The 16,184-nt window shown below is 36.9% G+C and overlaps 1 protein-coding gene across 4 annotated transcripts in view; it reads right to left on the reverse strand.

Moving 5' to 3' along the window:
- Window positions 1-16,184, reverse strand: part of PIK3CA (phosphatidylinositol-4,5-bisphosphate 3-kinase catalytic subunit alpha) — a 40,887-nt gene that overhangs the window by 14,871 nt on the left and 9,832 nt on the right. For 2 of the 4 annotated variants that reach the window (XR_003987914.1, XM_030456496.1), the window contains exons 2-11: window positions 10,034-10,447; window positions 8,498-8,707; window positions 7,758-8,008; window positions 5,946-6,191; window positions 5,180-5,265; window positions 3,516-3,621; window positions 2,309-2,461; window positions 2,067-2,201; window positions 510-634; window positions 44-125 (exon numbers count right to left, since the gene is read on the reverse strand). Coding sequence is in view for 3 of the 4 variants with exons in the window: in XM_030456496.1 (XP_030312356.1) it covers window positions 44-125; window positions 510-634; window positions 2,067-2,201; window positions 2,309-2,461; window positions 3,516-3,621; window positions 5,180-5,265; window positions 5,946-6,191; window positions 7,758-8,008; window positions 8,498-8,707; window positions 10,034-10,385 (1,746 nt within the window). In the remaining variant the exon portion in view is untranslated. Of the gene's footprint in view, window positions 1-43; window positions 126-509; window positions 635-2,066; window positions 2,202-2,308; window positions 2,462-3,515; window positions 3,622-5,179; window positions 5,266-5,945; window positions 6,192-7,757; window positions 8,009-8,497; window positions 8,708-10,033; window positions 10,448-13,115; window positions 13,162-15,590; window positions 15,719-16,184 lie in introns of those variants that run through there. The other 2 variants (XM_030456497.1, XM_030456498.1) reach the window with 2 other exon arrangements.

The raw sequence follows: 16,184 nt of genomic DNA on the forward strand, positions 1-16,184 counted from the left end.
AAGCTTCTTCAAAATATAAAATTTCATCAGTGCTGTATCTTACCTGAGCCACTTCATCTCTGGAATTCCATTTAACAGACAAAAGTAATTTGGGCAGAATTTCTGGAGTATTCACACAATAGTGTCTGCGAAAGAGAAAACAGTTGTATGTACAAAATGTCATTTTTGCTTCCATAGCCATCTACTATGTCTCCTCAGTCTTGCAGCTTTCTCTTCCTTTGTCAAGCAGAACCTGATCAATACAATAAGGTGGTGTTGGGATCCATGCATGAAGGCAAGACTGCAGTAATGGGGAAAACTAAACAGATTCAACAACTTACTTTTCCCCACTGGCTTATGAACCAAAACATACCATGCAGAATGTTTTAAAAGCCTTTTCTAAAACACTAACCCCAATAATACAGAATAAAGGGAGCACACCCCAAGACAATCATGACAATTCCGACATGAATGGGGTACAGTTTGACTGGGCCAACAAGGATTTTCCTTTGGTTTTAGTTTTTGGATACCTGTGGCTCCAGAGGAAGTCCTTCTCTTGCTCAGTGATTTCAGACAAAGGATCTCGTGTACATATGGCTCGCAGTTGCTCCTTGTCACTTTCTCTTAATTCATTATCTCTGGCTATTCTGTTACTCTGCAGAGAGAAAGTGGTCCATTAACCCTCCACACATTTCCTTCTCTTATCATACAACATACATCAAGTATTTTAGCAGCATAGAAACTTCTATAGTCTATGTCATAAAATACTACCCGATTTCCTTTTGTTAGAATTTTAAAATAAAGACTAGCCCTTTGATCTCTGCAATTGCTTTTAGTCACCACTCAGACAAGAAAAGCTACATTTCCACTAAATCAGCTCTGTGGAGAAAGAGCAGCAGTTGACATCTGATGAAAAACATAATGCAACACAAAATGAAACTGGTCATTTATGTCTCCAGTTTTAAGGTTATTGAGAGCAGCTGAAAGGAGGGAGAGAATCAGGACTGAAAAAGCAGAATATGGGGGGATGAAGCTCAGTAAATAAGTGGTAGAACACTGTACGAAAAGCCTGAGTTGAGCATATAAAAGCCCAGGTAATTTACTGTTTTATAGCAAATGAATGCTAATTACCAAGAAACCAGCTGTCCTTAACACTCAAGAGCCCTGCAGCACTGCTCTGTCACAATAATAATACCATAAGCAGATACACCCCTCTTGGATAGGCTTCTGGTAGAGTATCAAAAGAAAACAAATCCCTACAATTCTTTGAACAAAGATGGGACTGTTATAAATATCACCTGAATTCCCAACCTGGAAGCTGATACACACACACTTTTTTGCACAGCAAAACTTTCCACCCTTAGACTCTTCAAACAGACCACAAAGTTCTCTTGGGGAAACTCAGAAGTCTTCAAGCCAGCCCCCAGAAAAAAAAATCTAAAATACACAAAATAACTTCACAGTCTGGTCTTTAGATGAAGCATTTTTAGGATTACTGCTTTCCCATCATTCTATCTCCTTTAAATCATACAGAATCTGCTGTTAAGAAAGCTCCAAACCTCACCAAAAGACAGCTGTCAGCACACAGATTTTCTTCATGGAAGAGATAAAAGACTACACTTATATGGATGCCAATCAATTCCCTTACAATTCCTTGTATTGTGGTCATAACTAGGCCATTGAACACCACAGAAAGAGTTATAAGCACCTTTAGTTTACAAAAGAAAAATTACCTCTAAGACATGAGCAACAAAATGAAACAGTATAATTGAAGGAGAATTATAACCTTGGAAAAGTTAAACTAAGTAGTTTAGACATCTGAATTATCTATACAACAGTGTCAAAGAGGCCCTAACAGTTTGCACAGTGAGACAGTTTCATTTTGAAGTGTTTTGGTCAGCGAAGCAATAGGTCAGTTTACTTGGAGAATGTATTAATCCACTGACCACAAGACAAAATTGATTTATTGCTTTTACAGTGAATTGGACTACATGAATAAAAGATTTCTTTATCGCTGACATACTGCGTAAAAGAAATAATACTTCTGTATTTGAGTATCTAATCTTAGAAGGGGAAATTTGCCTTACCAGCCCTGCATAGCTGTAGTTAAACCCCAGTTCCCGTGATATTGTCCAATTGGCATGTTCTTCAATCACCGTCATATCTGGAAACTTTACAGGATTGCTAAACCAATCAAATTCCAGCTCTAAACATGGAGTTTCCTATGTAGAAGGAATTTAAATTAATTTTTCTGTTGAATGACAGTAATAATAGCAATACAGGATAATTTGAAAACGCACCCCTGAAGAGGAAAGTGGAGTGCAAATACCTTATTTGGATTTGATCCTGTTACACCAATAGGATTCAACAAATCCTCCAGTCCATGAGGTACTGCCCAAAGATTCAAAGCCATTTTCCCAGATACAAGAGTGTCTGTGTAGTCAAACATGTTTATATTTCCCCAAGCCAAAGGGCAGTGCTCCTTAAAGAGATTAAAAGATGATTTTTCAGTGTTGTCTATTAATTACTGCAGAGTGAGTCACTAGAAACAACATATACACCCCAGAGCAAGCTGTCACATTGCCAGATTAGCAGCAGAAAGCCGCATTGTATTTTTTATGAATGACTGTCATGGCACTCATTCTGCAGAATGGTATCAAAACACTTGCAAACACATGCTAATGTTTTCCCCACAATAAATCAAGGTAATGGAGAGGGGTTTTTTATGGCAGAAAGACTTTTATCAAGGCCTGTAGTGACAGAACAAGCAGCAACAGTTTTAAACTGAAAGACAAAAGGTGTAGGTTGGACGTAAGAATTTTTTTTTCCCATTGGTACAGGTTGGTGAGAAGTTGTGGATGCCCCACCAATTAGAAGCGTTCAAGGTTAGATGAGGCTTCTGAGCAACCTGGTCAAGTGAAAGATGTCCCTGTCCATGGCAAGAAGGTTGGACTCAATCTTTAAAGCTCCCTTCCAACCCAAAATGTTCTATGATTCTACAAGATTCATAAGCCTGGTTGTAGACAAAAGGCTATGTAGTACCTCTGACACTGAAAAACAGAATATAATGATGCAGGTGGCTACAATTAGGTGCCATATATAGATTCTTAAAAATTGCTATTTAGTACCTTACATCAGATGATAAAAGGGCACAAGTTTTCTTTACTTTAAAAATCTACTCTATACCAAGTAGAAACACTGCCCTTTTTTAATAAATGGGTAAGTAACATGGGTTTAGAAACTTGTGTTTAAAAGCACTTGCACCTCAAAACACTAACACTGATCTTTGTGTCTGGTAATACAGAATTGACACAATTTACTCTGTTGAACACATATTGGCTTTTCCATGCTGTTTAGTTTCTGACCACAAAGTGGTAGTCTGAATAAGATACAAGGAAAAAAATTCCATGTTAATAAGATTCAGATGAAACATTGCACTAAGACTCATTGCCATGACAGGATTCACCCAGTATCTTCCTGAGCTTAACTTAAGTAGCTTTTTTTCTTCAGTGTATTAAAGCCATGAGGTGTTTTACCTCTTTAGCACCCTTCCGACCTTTGACAGAGCAGATGGAAAGGCAGAGCCGAGCAGCACGTGGAAGATCAGGAATGTACATGTCATACAACAGCCATTCATTCCACCTGTAGCATTTAAAAAGCAGAATAAAACCATGTTGAAGGACAACATGGAATACAACTGTATTTAATCAACAGTTCTACTAAAGAGCATTTGGTATGTATTCCACCTAAACTGTATATGTGTATAAAGAGTGCACTTTGTTACTGAAAAAAAGGTCCTTTTACACACATTTGATCACACCTACTCCTTTTGGAAATGCAAAGTTCCCCAATTAGCCTTCTAGAACCAACACTTTACAAAGTCATGATAGGTTCAGTTCCTGTAAATTTAGCAATAGGTTCATTCCCCTTCAGTCTTGCAAATCTACCAACAGCCACTGCTGGTGCAGGTATAAACTAAAGGGAACGGATTTACACGTGTGCTACACCACTGTCTGTAAATGTCAGTAAGATCAGGGACAAAAAGGAACTAGTAAAAAATGTGGCATAGCTTTTAGAACTCAAATTTGAAACGCTAGGAAAAAAGGTAATTGCAAGATAAGGATAAAATAAAAAATATAACACGGGATTCCAAAGTAGTATTCCTAAACTTGGATATTATTCAAATTCACATAGTAATAAGAGTAGATTGTTTCTACAGGAATATTCATTTTGTTTTCATGAACATCTTTCTGAACTGCACTTTTGAAGAGAAACTTCTGAATAGTTTGTTTTCTAAAGTGGACTGCCATACTGAATTTTCCTCAGTTGGAAGAAGCAGCATTGTCCAAGCATTTATTTCTTCAGCATGTCTGAAATAACCAGCCAAGCCCTTCTCTAAGAATAAAGCTGTTGGCAGATAACCTCTAATTCACTTTTCTTATGTGTTCATTTTATACAATAAACACATGTGCGATTATATCCTTGTGCTCAGGCCACACCCTTTCCAAGAAGATTTTTTTCTCTAAAACAGTTATCAGGTCAAGTATATCTGTCTTTGGGGAAACTCAGAGGGAAGCTACTTTTCAGTAACTGCACATATTATTATGCCTTATAATTACAATACATAATAATATTCATAGAAAATGTACATATAAAAATATTAAAAGTTTAAAACTGTATTAAAGATATGAAGTCTGACAAAAAATACAAGTCATTAATAACTTCTGAGCACATACTGTGCATCTTATCCTAGCAGATGCTGAAATTTCATACCTCATTAGTCAAAGTTATGGGCAGAAACCCAACATCTTTTAGATCCTTGTTCTCAATAGATTTATATATGCTCATATAAAGCTTCTTTTTGCCCATTAATGACACTTTTAAATTCAAATTATTTCTTTTTCCAGATAGCATTCCTGTTAAGTCAATTCTGAAAACAATTAGCCCTGAGCTAGCATATGTAAAACAACTATGTTCAGTAAAGAAACTATGGTATTATATGTAATGAGACGAAACACTTGTATTCTATTAAATTTATAGAATTAGGTAAAAATATTCTTAAAAAAAAACTTAAGGCAAAGAATTTCCTACAAGGAGCTCTTCTGGATAATGGCTAAGTTTAGCCTTCCCTCCTTCAGAGCTATTATTTGTGGTGCCCTGGATGCCAGGTTCTCCATAGCTGTTCAAGTACTTATCTTACCTGGGATTAGAACAAGGTACCCTTTGAGTATTCACATTGTCACACAAAGGTTCCCCTCCATGGTAGATACCTGTTCTTACATAGATCTGAAAACAATGTTAGTATTAGTACTAATCTTCAAAATGTTACTATAAACAAACTTTAAAACTGCTTTCAACATATGCTATGATTACAACATATTGCCCCTTAATTTCCACCAAGGAAAACACAACCAAAACTGAAAACCAACCAACCCCACTACTTCTCAACCCAAATTCATGTCCTGCAAGGGGCAAAGCATACTATATGAGCATGCTTACAAAAATGGTTTGGTCTTTTTCCTCGTTAATTGCAGAGCTAGTTCTTAAAAATACAATAATAAATTTCAAATTAACTCTAAAAACACCCTGGAATTTATTTTCAATCCTTCCTGTGCCAAGCTGTAGTGGAAAAAAAAGACCAAACACATTCTGCAAAAGTTGAGAGCAGGCTTCCAGGGTGACTTTAATGGGACTTTTTTCCTTGATCTTCATATACCTCCTTTTCTTAAAAACAGAAGAACTGCACACTATCAAGCATCTCATCAGAAATATTCCCAATTACTGTGGCATACTCTTAGACATAACAATTATTTAAAATATAAATAATACAGGTTTTCTTCTTCCATCCATTACATTAAACATTAAAAAGCAGTCTAATTTTTAATGCAAACACAGAATGGACAACTCAAGAGGGGAATCACGAGTTGCTGAAAGCCATATACAATGCCATGCAGCATTTCCTTTACCTTGTCAATGTCTCTGATGTTCACATTTACATAGGTTGCACAGAGGATTCTTATTCTGAGAGCACTGTTTATAGTCCAGAGGGATTTGGCTGTAGCTTCTCCATTCATGTAGGGTGTAGCTGTTGAGATACGTCTGGAGTAAGATGGCATTGTAAAGGTGTCCAGTGGCAGCTGGGTATAGAGGCTCTCCTTGGCCATCAGCATCAGGTTGGGCATGCGACCAAGCATTATACAGCTCCTTATATACTGCAAGAAAACAAAACCAAAATTCAATGTGTTTTCAAAGCTTATACTCTTGGTAAGCCTCCTAAAAACCTATAGGAAAATATAAAAATGTATTTAAAAAGCTTATCATTGTCCCTGTTTATACAGTATTTATCCAGCAATTTAAAAACATTGCTGGGTAGGATCACTCAGTAGAGCTTGGTACAGATTTTGAGATACAAGTAATACCTGAAGCAGTGGAAGGTCAAACTGGAGATGGAGAACAGAGCTGTCAAAATGTCAGTTCAGGTTTTATGTAGTGCTCCTTAGCTCTGGCACAGTCTAGCACAAACAAAGCAGACTGCTTCCAGATCAGAGCTGCTCCTGGGTGCAGTTTCGCTGCTTTTGCATAGCAGCTGTACCTGTCTGCTGTACAGACCCAGCACAGGAGTCTCTTGCACTCCTAGCAGTAGGCAGAGAGTGCAAGATAAATGGCAGCCACACATTTCTGGTTCAGTTGTGCTTACCATCTCCAGCTCAGTGCTGCTCCTGACAGACACCAGCTGTAAAGTTGTATGGTGTCCATTCAGGACTGAGTGCTAAGAGAATTTAGGTGGCAACAGTATCACAAAGCACAATCCATTAGGACAGGTCCAGCCCTGGAATGTAGTTAGCAAGCTCTTTTATGCTTCAGTAAAAGCACAGCAGATATTTCTGAAGAAACCATGCTGGATCAAATAGGTGTACTGTTTGACATCAAGAGAAGGCTGTGCAAAAAATTATTCATGTATGTCTGTGCTTGTTCCTCAGTTCCTATAGAATACAGCTGCTTTTGCTATTATTCAGGATCCCCCACCCTCTTTGCTCTGGAGAGCAGATTGTCAACCATTTTAGATGAAGGAATGGAAGCTGTTTATTACAACAATACGTTCCTCAAAGAGGAAGCAGCAGCAGTCTGTCAGGAAATCTACAGGGTAACATTGTTGTCTGCTCCAGAGAGGGCAGCTCAGATGCTCTCCTGTTAGCAGTTCTGCCTCACAAACAAACCCAGGCAATGAAGGACAGGCAGCCACAAGATTTAACTGTGATTTGTGCAGTGCTGGAGGTTTATTACTCATTTAATAAGATCAAAAAGTTTAAAGATGTAAGGAAAACAGTTCATTGAGCTTTTCCCACCTCTGAAGGGGGAAGGGATGAGATTCATAGTAGCAACTGTGTCATAACTTAACATCTGATCAAATTTCCTTTTGTATTACATCAGTCCCATTCCAGCATAATGTCTCTTGCCATCATCAGTCTGGGGTATTTCTGAAAGTAATACTGATTTATCACTGGAGTTAGAAGTAAACTACTTCATTCAAAGAAGTTAAACTAGGATTTACATGACCACTGGTCTAATTTAAATCACCATTTTTTCCTCCTCCTCTTTTGAAGCACACAGACAACAAATACAGACGCTACACACATACATTATGCGATTAGTTTAAGGAAGCATATACTTAACTTTATATGTTTTGGGTTAGTTTAACAAAAAAGCATCCCAGACACAGAGCTGATCTGAACTTTGGCTTATTTTAGGGTCAATATAAAATTCATTGCATTACTCACCTTATACTGGCTCAGTGGATATTTTTCTAGCAAGTATTCATCACAGCCACACACTTTTAAGATATATTTGCCCTGGTACTCCAAGACACAAAGTTTCAGTTGCTCACTTGACAGCAACATACTTCGTGTTTTCTTCCGAATTGCTTCAGCAATCACTTGCTCAGGCACACAGTCATGATTGATTTTTAAGGTGTATTTCTGCTTATCATTGTTTGGGGAGACTATTACCCATATCACCACTATAATTTGCCCTGGAATAAATGTAAAATAATGTTAGGCCTATCATGATCAATACACAGTTTCTAAACAAAGCAAACCCCCAAAACCACCTCTCACTCATAGACCAGACTGACAGAGGGCCTGTAACTTCCACTAGAATCTACATGTGCTTTTTTTTTAATCTAGTGGAAATTCAAAATTTTTATACCTTGAGATAAGATTATTTTTATTAATGTAACACTGCTGACTATTTAGCTTTCAAGAAAACAGCAGTAACTTTTATATTTAAGAAAATATTTAGGTATTTATATTTAAGAAAAAAACATGCAGTTAAGTATTGCTTTCCTTTTGAACCTACATTCTATCAAGAAAGTTGTTCTGAATGACTCAAGGTGTAAGACATTGCTAGAGTATACTAAATATGGTAGCTAAAACAGTGATTCACTTAAGTTACCAGCTGTACTCTTTGATTTCAATCACTGAAAAACACTGTATGCTTCTACAGTAAATATTTATCCTACCTTTATCGAGTTTATTGTATATGTGTTTGGGTAGCTCAGATGAAGACTCCACATTTGGAGGACAGACATATAATGCTCTACTGTGTGGTGCATTGGCATCTCGAAGATCCACTGCTTCTTTACAAACATTAAGAATATTTCTTCTGAAGTCTTGTACTTCTGGATCCTTAACCATGTCAAATTCACAGACAGGCATGCCAATAGCAAAACCTAGAGTAGTGAAGAAGCATAAGGAAACAATCAGAACTAATATTTATAGCTAAAGGCTCCTATTGGCAAAAGAAAAAGCACACTTTAAACTAAACACAGCCTAAAATATTTGTGTTAACCACTGGTTTCAACTTGTATGCATAGTTGTTTTGTATCATTCAAGAACAATACAGTTCTAAAGTTAAGTACATTCAGCAGTCACAAAAAAAGGTTAGAACACAGGTGTATATTAACTGAAGACCCTGGAAGCTTGAAATCATCACTCACTCCTAATGCTCCTGGAGGAAATAGACCAGCAATAAACTTCTTTAAATTCAGCACTAAGTTTCCCAAGTGGACTGAAATATCATATTTTTTTCTAATCTTTGGCAACATTATTGGTAGTTATTAGGACTATAATCAACTTTGCTTACAATTGAATAATAGCTATTCAATTTTTTTTTTAATGAACCAGGCTATTTAAAAATGTGACAAGACTCCAAGACATACTGAACTTCAGCTCTTTGGCATAGATTCATGTAATAAAGGTTCACTTCTGAGGTTCACTTCTACAAACCAGAAGTAGTTTACCTGTGGTGCATTCTTAACAAATAATTTAACAATTAGGAGCATGCCAGAACAAATATTTCCAGTTGACAAGTCTCTACCACTTCAATATATATCTGTTAGGAACTCAAAGGGTAGGTAGACTTCTACTAACTGAATTAAGGGACTTAACCTAGATGCTGCAATGTCTGCATTTTCTCATTGAATTATAAGATACTCCAGAGATTATTCAAAACATCACAATTAGTCTTTCCTCTGCCCTGCAAAAAAAGTGTTTTTGTTTCCCTCCCCTCTCCATTCTCTTTTTCTAGAAAGGGAGAGGAAACACCCAATTTCTGCAATGTTACTTTCTAAGCAATATAGAGCAGTATTAAAATGTGTGCTATTGGAAATGTGTCTTAAGATTTGTAACTAAATCCAGAATTTATAATTGTGCAAGCTTCAACAATAATTAGGATTGACTTCCTAAATGAAACAGGTACAAGGTTTCACTCTGCAATAATATGAAATCCTGCTAATAACAGACAAGGAAAAATCATTACCTTACCCATACTACAAATATATATAATGCAAAGAGTTTGCATGTGAATGAAACAAAACATAAAAAAAAAAAGAAAAATAGTTTACGAGGATTGGTTTTACTACAATCAGGATCTTTAAACATTCGATGCAAACCTCGACAATTACAAAATGCAAACTTTGCTAGATAGAGGTGACAACCACAACTCATTTCAGTTCTTTTTTGATTTTGAAGATGAGAAAGTATAAAGATCATCTCACCTATTTCTCTGTTAAGAATCTTTTCTTCTCTGTTGCCTACTGGTTCAATGACTTTTAGAAAAGGTTGAAATAGCCGCAGGTCACAAAGCCTCCGTGTTTCATCGAAAAATTCTTCTCTTTCTGCTTCTTGCGTAACACTTACAAAAATGTAAGAAGATTCATCCTGAAGGAGCTGATAGAGAGGGTATTTTCTAGCTTCTTTAAAGAGTTCATGTTTAATAGTTAGTAAGGTGGCCTCACGGAGGCATTCTAGAGTCACTATCATTCCATTTGGGAGAAGACACTCCACTAGGATCCTCGGTGGCATTAAGTGGATGCCCCATAGTTCGCCAGATGATGGTCGGGGAGGCATTTTTAAGTCTTTAGATAGCTCTGTACTGGAAGTTTTTCAAGCAGGGATTTGTACAAGTAAACCTAGGTAAAAAGCAGAAATTTAAGTATTAAAATTTAAAATAAAAACCGTAATGGGAATTTCAGATACAACTGTGCAAGCATGCCCTATATTTGTGATCCATGGCTGTGATCTACATTCATAAGAAAAACCTGATAAAACTTATGTCTAAGGAACTTGTCTTTCAAATAAATATCTTAATAAAATGGTTAAGAATCAGAACCAGAGTACTTTGGAAAATATGCTTCTGAATGTTCTGAAGCCTGTTACTTTCACCTGATACACTACATTTCTTGTGACAAAACACGGGGCTTTATCTTTGCATTCATTGCTCTTAATTTTACCAAGATCCACTGAGACCTCCTCACCACTATTTTTCCATAGTGGTATCAGATTATTTAGTCCTTCTTTTCCCAAAACTCTTCCCATACTTTTGTTAATCTTTGTCACTTTCTCTATATCTCTTATCTTTACCATACCCTTTTTGCTAAGTAGAGGTGAAAGAACCAACTCTGCACACCACATTCAAGGTCCAAACCAAGCAGGCATCTACATAGTAATATTTTCTATTGCTAGGGCTAGGATTACTACCAGTCTAGTCTACTATCCTAAAGCCACTCTTTGTCATATTTTCAGTCAAGAATCCTCTCCAGATTACCCCTCAGTTTCTTTTCTTAACAGCAGAAAGAAGGGGAAAACCCCATACCAACTTTTTCACATCTCTCCTATTTCCATCAGTTTCCTAAAAGCTCCAACTGTGGAAAAGCAATGAATGCTAGACTGGCCCTTTGCTAAGCTACTAAAAAAAAATTATATAGACATAAATATTTAAAAATGTATATAAGCTTAAACATATAAAATGCAGATATATGTAAAGACATGAAATAACAAGTCTCATTTCTGTGCTCCAATGCCCTGGTACTTTTAAGTTTTCTACCAAGTACATCCTGTACCTGCTTTTGATACACTTCAATTCTTATAAAGAAGCATTAGAATAAAAAAGATGCTTTCCCAAATCCACTGCTTCCTAAGCAACTCTGAGTAGCAACAGGGTTGTCTTTTTTTATCCTTTCATTCCTTTGTAGTTATAGTATGGGCTTTTAAAAATATCAACAGAAATACTGAAGTGCTACCGCAGCTTTAGAAAAATGTTTTTGCACTAAGATCTCATGCATATTTAGAAGGATTTTCCAAATGACTTCGTTTTAAAAAAGACCTTAAAGAAGCTATTTTATTTTTCTCATTGTTTTAACAGTTTCAGTGAGCGGATGCTGAAGTGGAAAGTTCTAAGCACATTCACAGTGTGTTTAAAGAGCTAAACTTGGAAAGCTCACCAATTACAAAACATTACAAATGAACTCAAATAACACCATTTAGAGTAAACTGGAGAATTCAGAACTACAGATAACTATCCTCAGTTTACAGACAAGAAGAAATACACAGAGGTTAAACATCCTGGTTTTGATGAGGAAAAACATGAATGAGACTCCATCTCCACACCAGTGAATCACACTTCTTACAAGCGTAGGCAGAAACCCATTACTGTTAAGGCATATACCAGCATGAAAAAGAACAGAACATGCAGTTCTAAGAACTCTTCTGTCCACACATACAAACAATAATAATATAGATGGAATGCAACCAAATAAAATATTCACAACAAAGACTGAGTTTATACCAGCAGTCTTTTTAGTTCAGTTCCACTGTCCCACTATCCCATTGAAGCTCCTCTGCACCCACCTTCTCCCTGCCCAAGGTGTCTGGTCTAATTCTTCCTCATGCTGGCAACAGGATCAGATGGATTAAGGTGTCAGAGAACTACTCACTTTTCCTCTCTTGGGATAGTTTGTGCTGGTTCAGCTGCCTCATTTTGATTACAAAGAAGTGCGAAGAACACCTGGGTCTATGCTGGAGATTGAGCACAACTGCAGCAGTGCTGAGCTAGTTCAGCTTCATAAAATGATGATTCTACTGAAAAGTTTTCCTCCCTTCCCACTAATAATTGCTAAGAAAGAAACAGAGACACAGCTGGGGGACACATACATATTTAATCCTTTTAGACAAGTATCTTTTCAAAATAAATTTCAACCTTGGCTTTTTAAAGATGTCAAATGCTAAATGCCAACTCAATACCGTTTCTTAGAAGACTTGCAAACAGCCCCAAAGTGACACCAACTTCTACACTCTTTTTAGAAAAAACTGCACCAAAACAGCAGCTTTTGTTTTAAACTGGGATACAGCCATGTGCTGGAACAGTGCATGCAGTCATTGTGTGCACATTCATTTGACTTGCACATGTAAGCACACCTCCAGGGTCTGGAATTGGAAAGCAAAATTGTAAACAGAAACAGTTTTGAAGTATAGTTGGCAGCTTGCGTTTCTGTGTACACTGTCAAATCTGGAAGGCTGCCTGGAATAAACAGAATGAATTAAGTTCTTCGACAGTAAAAGGACTATCATTTTAAGAGAATTCCAGGGAGATGTTATTTTAAATTGACTAAGGGTATGGGCAGACACTTCAAATGAACACTACATCACACCTGCAATCCATGATTGCACTTTTTTCCCCTGGCCAAAAGCCTTGGTTTACTGCAGATGGTCAGAAAGGTCAAATTCAAAGACACCCACTGATCAAACTGCATTCTTTTAAACACTTTACAGCCCTCCCAATTCATTCAGCACATCACTAACCTTTTTGAGCACCCAAACTAGTAGTGATCAAATTCCAAAACTCCACACACAAGTATTATGCCCGCAGGAAGGAAGAGGGAAGTTAACCAACTTACCTCCAACAGTCCTGATTCCTACTTGCTTCCAGGCACACTTATCCTATCAATCCTTATTTATGTGATCCCCTTTCTTATAGGAGAGTGAATATTTGTTCCCAACATTAGTACTCAAATGAATACTTTCCGTGTTCATAATTTAAGCAAGTTGAGGTTGGCACAAATTAACTTGAGTCAACCCCCTGTATGTATTTCCCCCTAAAGGCATCTGAGGCTACTGCAGCTGCTTTCACCACATAAAAAAAGCCCTGTGAATCTATAGCTCAGCACAGCACCTGGCAGTACTTTTTCCATTATAAGTGGCTTTTGTACATTAATATTTTGCCATAAGACTCTTAAACAGCAGTGTCACTGATCTAGATTACATGTCTGGCTAAAAGGAAGGACCATTGCCCTTCAGTACATATGAAATATACACTTCAAACACAGCAAACAAGAAATTACCTGCCATAAGCTCCTCTATTATAAAGTCTGAAGAATCCTTCCTTGCTAAATGATCATTGATTTTGGCAGATTATCTACTTACAGATTAGATTATGTGAATTGATCTTCACTGTCTAAAGAGCACTCATAAACATTCTACCAATTCCATGGAGATATCAATATTTGGCACTTAATACATATATATGTAAAAAAACCCAAACAACAAAACAGTTAACTGAGAAGGCTTTTTTCCCCATTTTGTAAATTATCTATGGGTACATTCTCCAAAAGGGAGAAGCTCCATCTAGCATTAATGCATATCTCTTATAAAGTATCTGAAGACCTGCTGTGCAAGCCTGTGGACCAGTCTAGAGGAATAACAAAAAAAAAACAAAACAAAACAAAACAAAACAAAACAAACAAAAAAAAAAAGATATTTTGTTCACTTTAGAGACTTATTCTTAAGGCCATCTGTCATCAGCCAAAGCACATACAGATACTCTTCACACTCTGCAAGAGGGAAATTCCTCCATCTAGGATGAACTAACCAAGAAATCCACCCAGCACAGCAGGAAGAAAAAAGCAGAAGTGTCCTGTGCTGTAACACTGTATTAAATGCATGAAGAACGGGATGCAAAGAGATATACATTCCAGTGACAGAGAACCTTTTACATTGCTATAAACATCAGCTAGTGTTTCAAAATCAATTCAAAAGCATAAACTAAACACTCAATACAATTTTATCAGTCCATACTTGAAACTGAATTAGTCATTCAGTTAACTGCTGTGCTCTATTTGAAGTCCATTAGTTTTTCCAGTCATTAGACATATGCCATTACACTGCTTTCAAAGACAGGATATAACAGTGTTTTATAATAATTTGTAGTATATTTGGTATCAAAGAGCTGCCCATTAAGATTCATGTCTATATTTAATTTCTTTTCCAGGTAGACATTTCCTCTAGACTCTTAGCACTGGCTTAAGAAAGAGTCTCACACTTTTTAAACAACTCAACTATACTCAGATTTCAATTTACTGTGCACTCCCATGTAGGTTATAGGATTTTCTTGATCCTTTACGAAACTGACAGAAGTATCAACTACAGGTATGTCCCCAAAGAAGCTCTTCTAATTTCTGTGGAATCTCCAAACCTAAAGCTTGGGGGAGGAGAAATAAGACATTCCTGAGATGAGAGCAACACTTCAGAACACTAAAATCCGTATTTCACTTCAACACAGACATTTCAAAATTTTAAAGACCAAAATGACTACAAAATTCACCATGAATAAAAAATGTGCAGTCTCCTGTCTCATTTTGCTGCTGTCCAAACCTGTTGTGTGATGACAGTAAGCCTGCCCAGACTAGATAGGTTCAGCACTGTCCTTTCGTTCTTCCTGCTTGCTGAGCTGGCACGTATCCAAAATCCAGGAAGACTACTACAGAGATGTCTGAAGTTGTCCTCTATGAAGACATTATTTCACACAGATTTAAACAGCAGCAATATTGCTCTGTTTTGAGTAGAAAGCAGGAGGCTGTGTATTGCAGTTACGTCTTCATATTTCCAATTCCTTTCATCTTTGTTATTGCATAGAAGAGGCGCAAATACGCGGAATTGGTTATCTGATCACAACAGCAGCTCAGGAAAAGCAAACAAACACCAAGGATTTAACGGTCAAAAACATTTCTTAGCATTTCATTTCCTTCTGAAACAGGGAATTATTTCCAAACACTAACTGTTTTATTTGTGGTTACCTACTTCTTTCCCCCCTGCTAAACACAGTACCTAGAACTAGTCCAGGCAAAGCCAACACACAACATCATTGGTGGCATCTGTAGAATTACATTGCAGCAGAAATAAAAGATTCTTCCCTGTGAACGTAAATTTTCCCTGGAAATTAGTGGAAAGAAGTTCCAAACAAACAAGGAGTCTAATTAGATGAGAAAAAAGGTTGCCTACATTTCAAAGCTGTTTTCTTTAAAGTTCTCACATGCAGTGTCTTTTTTTTTTGTTTCAGAATGTAATATTCTTGGATTGTGGTTGCAGTAACTTTCATACGCCATGAATAAAATTAATGGAGAGTTCATCTGAAAAAAGAAAAAACCAAGAAACTCACTATGAAGTACTGTCCAAAAGATAATATATATGTATACACAGAAAAAAAATACAGGCTAAGTGAGCTGAAAAAAACCCAAAACCTTTGAAAATATTTAACATTGCTAGTCTTTGTCTTTTTGGTTGGTTGGTTTTTTTTTGGTTTGGGGTTTTTTTCCCCCCCTTCCCTTCTAAGAAAACCAGAAGACCTTTGTAAATTTTTATGTTCAAATCCCCTTGCTCATCCTCCCCCATCCCTGCAAGCAGATTGTTTACAGCTTCACTCACTATCCGGAAGCCATGAAAACAGGATCACGAGAAAGCAACATTTTCAAGTTTCTGGTGACCTCTACAACTCCCATGACAATTATGTTTTTTCCCCCAGGGATCCCGTGATATTCTGAGAGCAGAATGTCTGTCCTGAAACATTTTCTTCCAGTTAAAGGCAGATTTTTTTTC

This window comes from Calypte anna, chromosome 9 (assembly GCF_003957555.1).
Source record: "Calypte anna isolate BGI_N300 chromosome 9, bCalAnn1_v1.p, whole genome shotgun sequence".
Classification (NCBI taxonomy): Eukaryota; Metazoa; Chordata; class Aves; order Apodiformes; family Trochilidae; genus Calypte; species Calypte anna.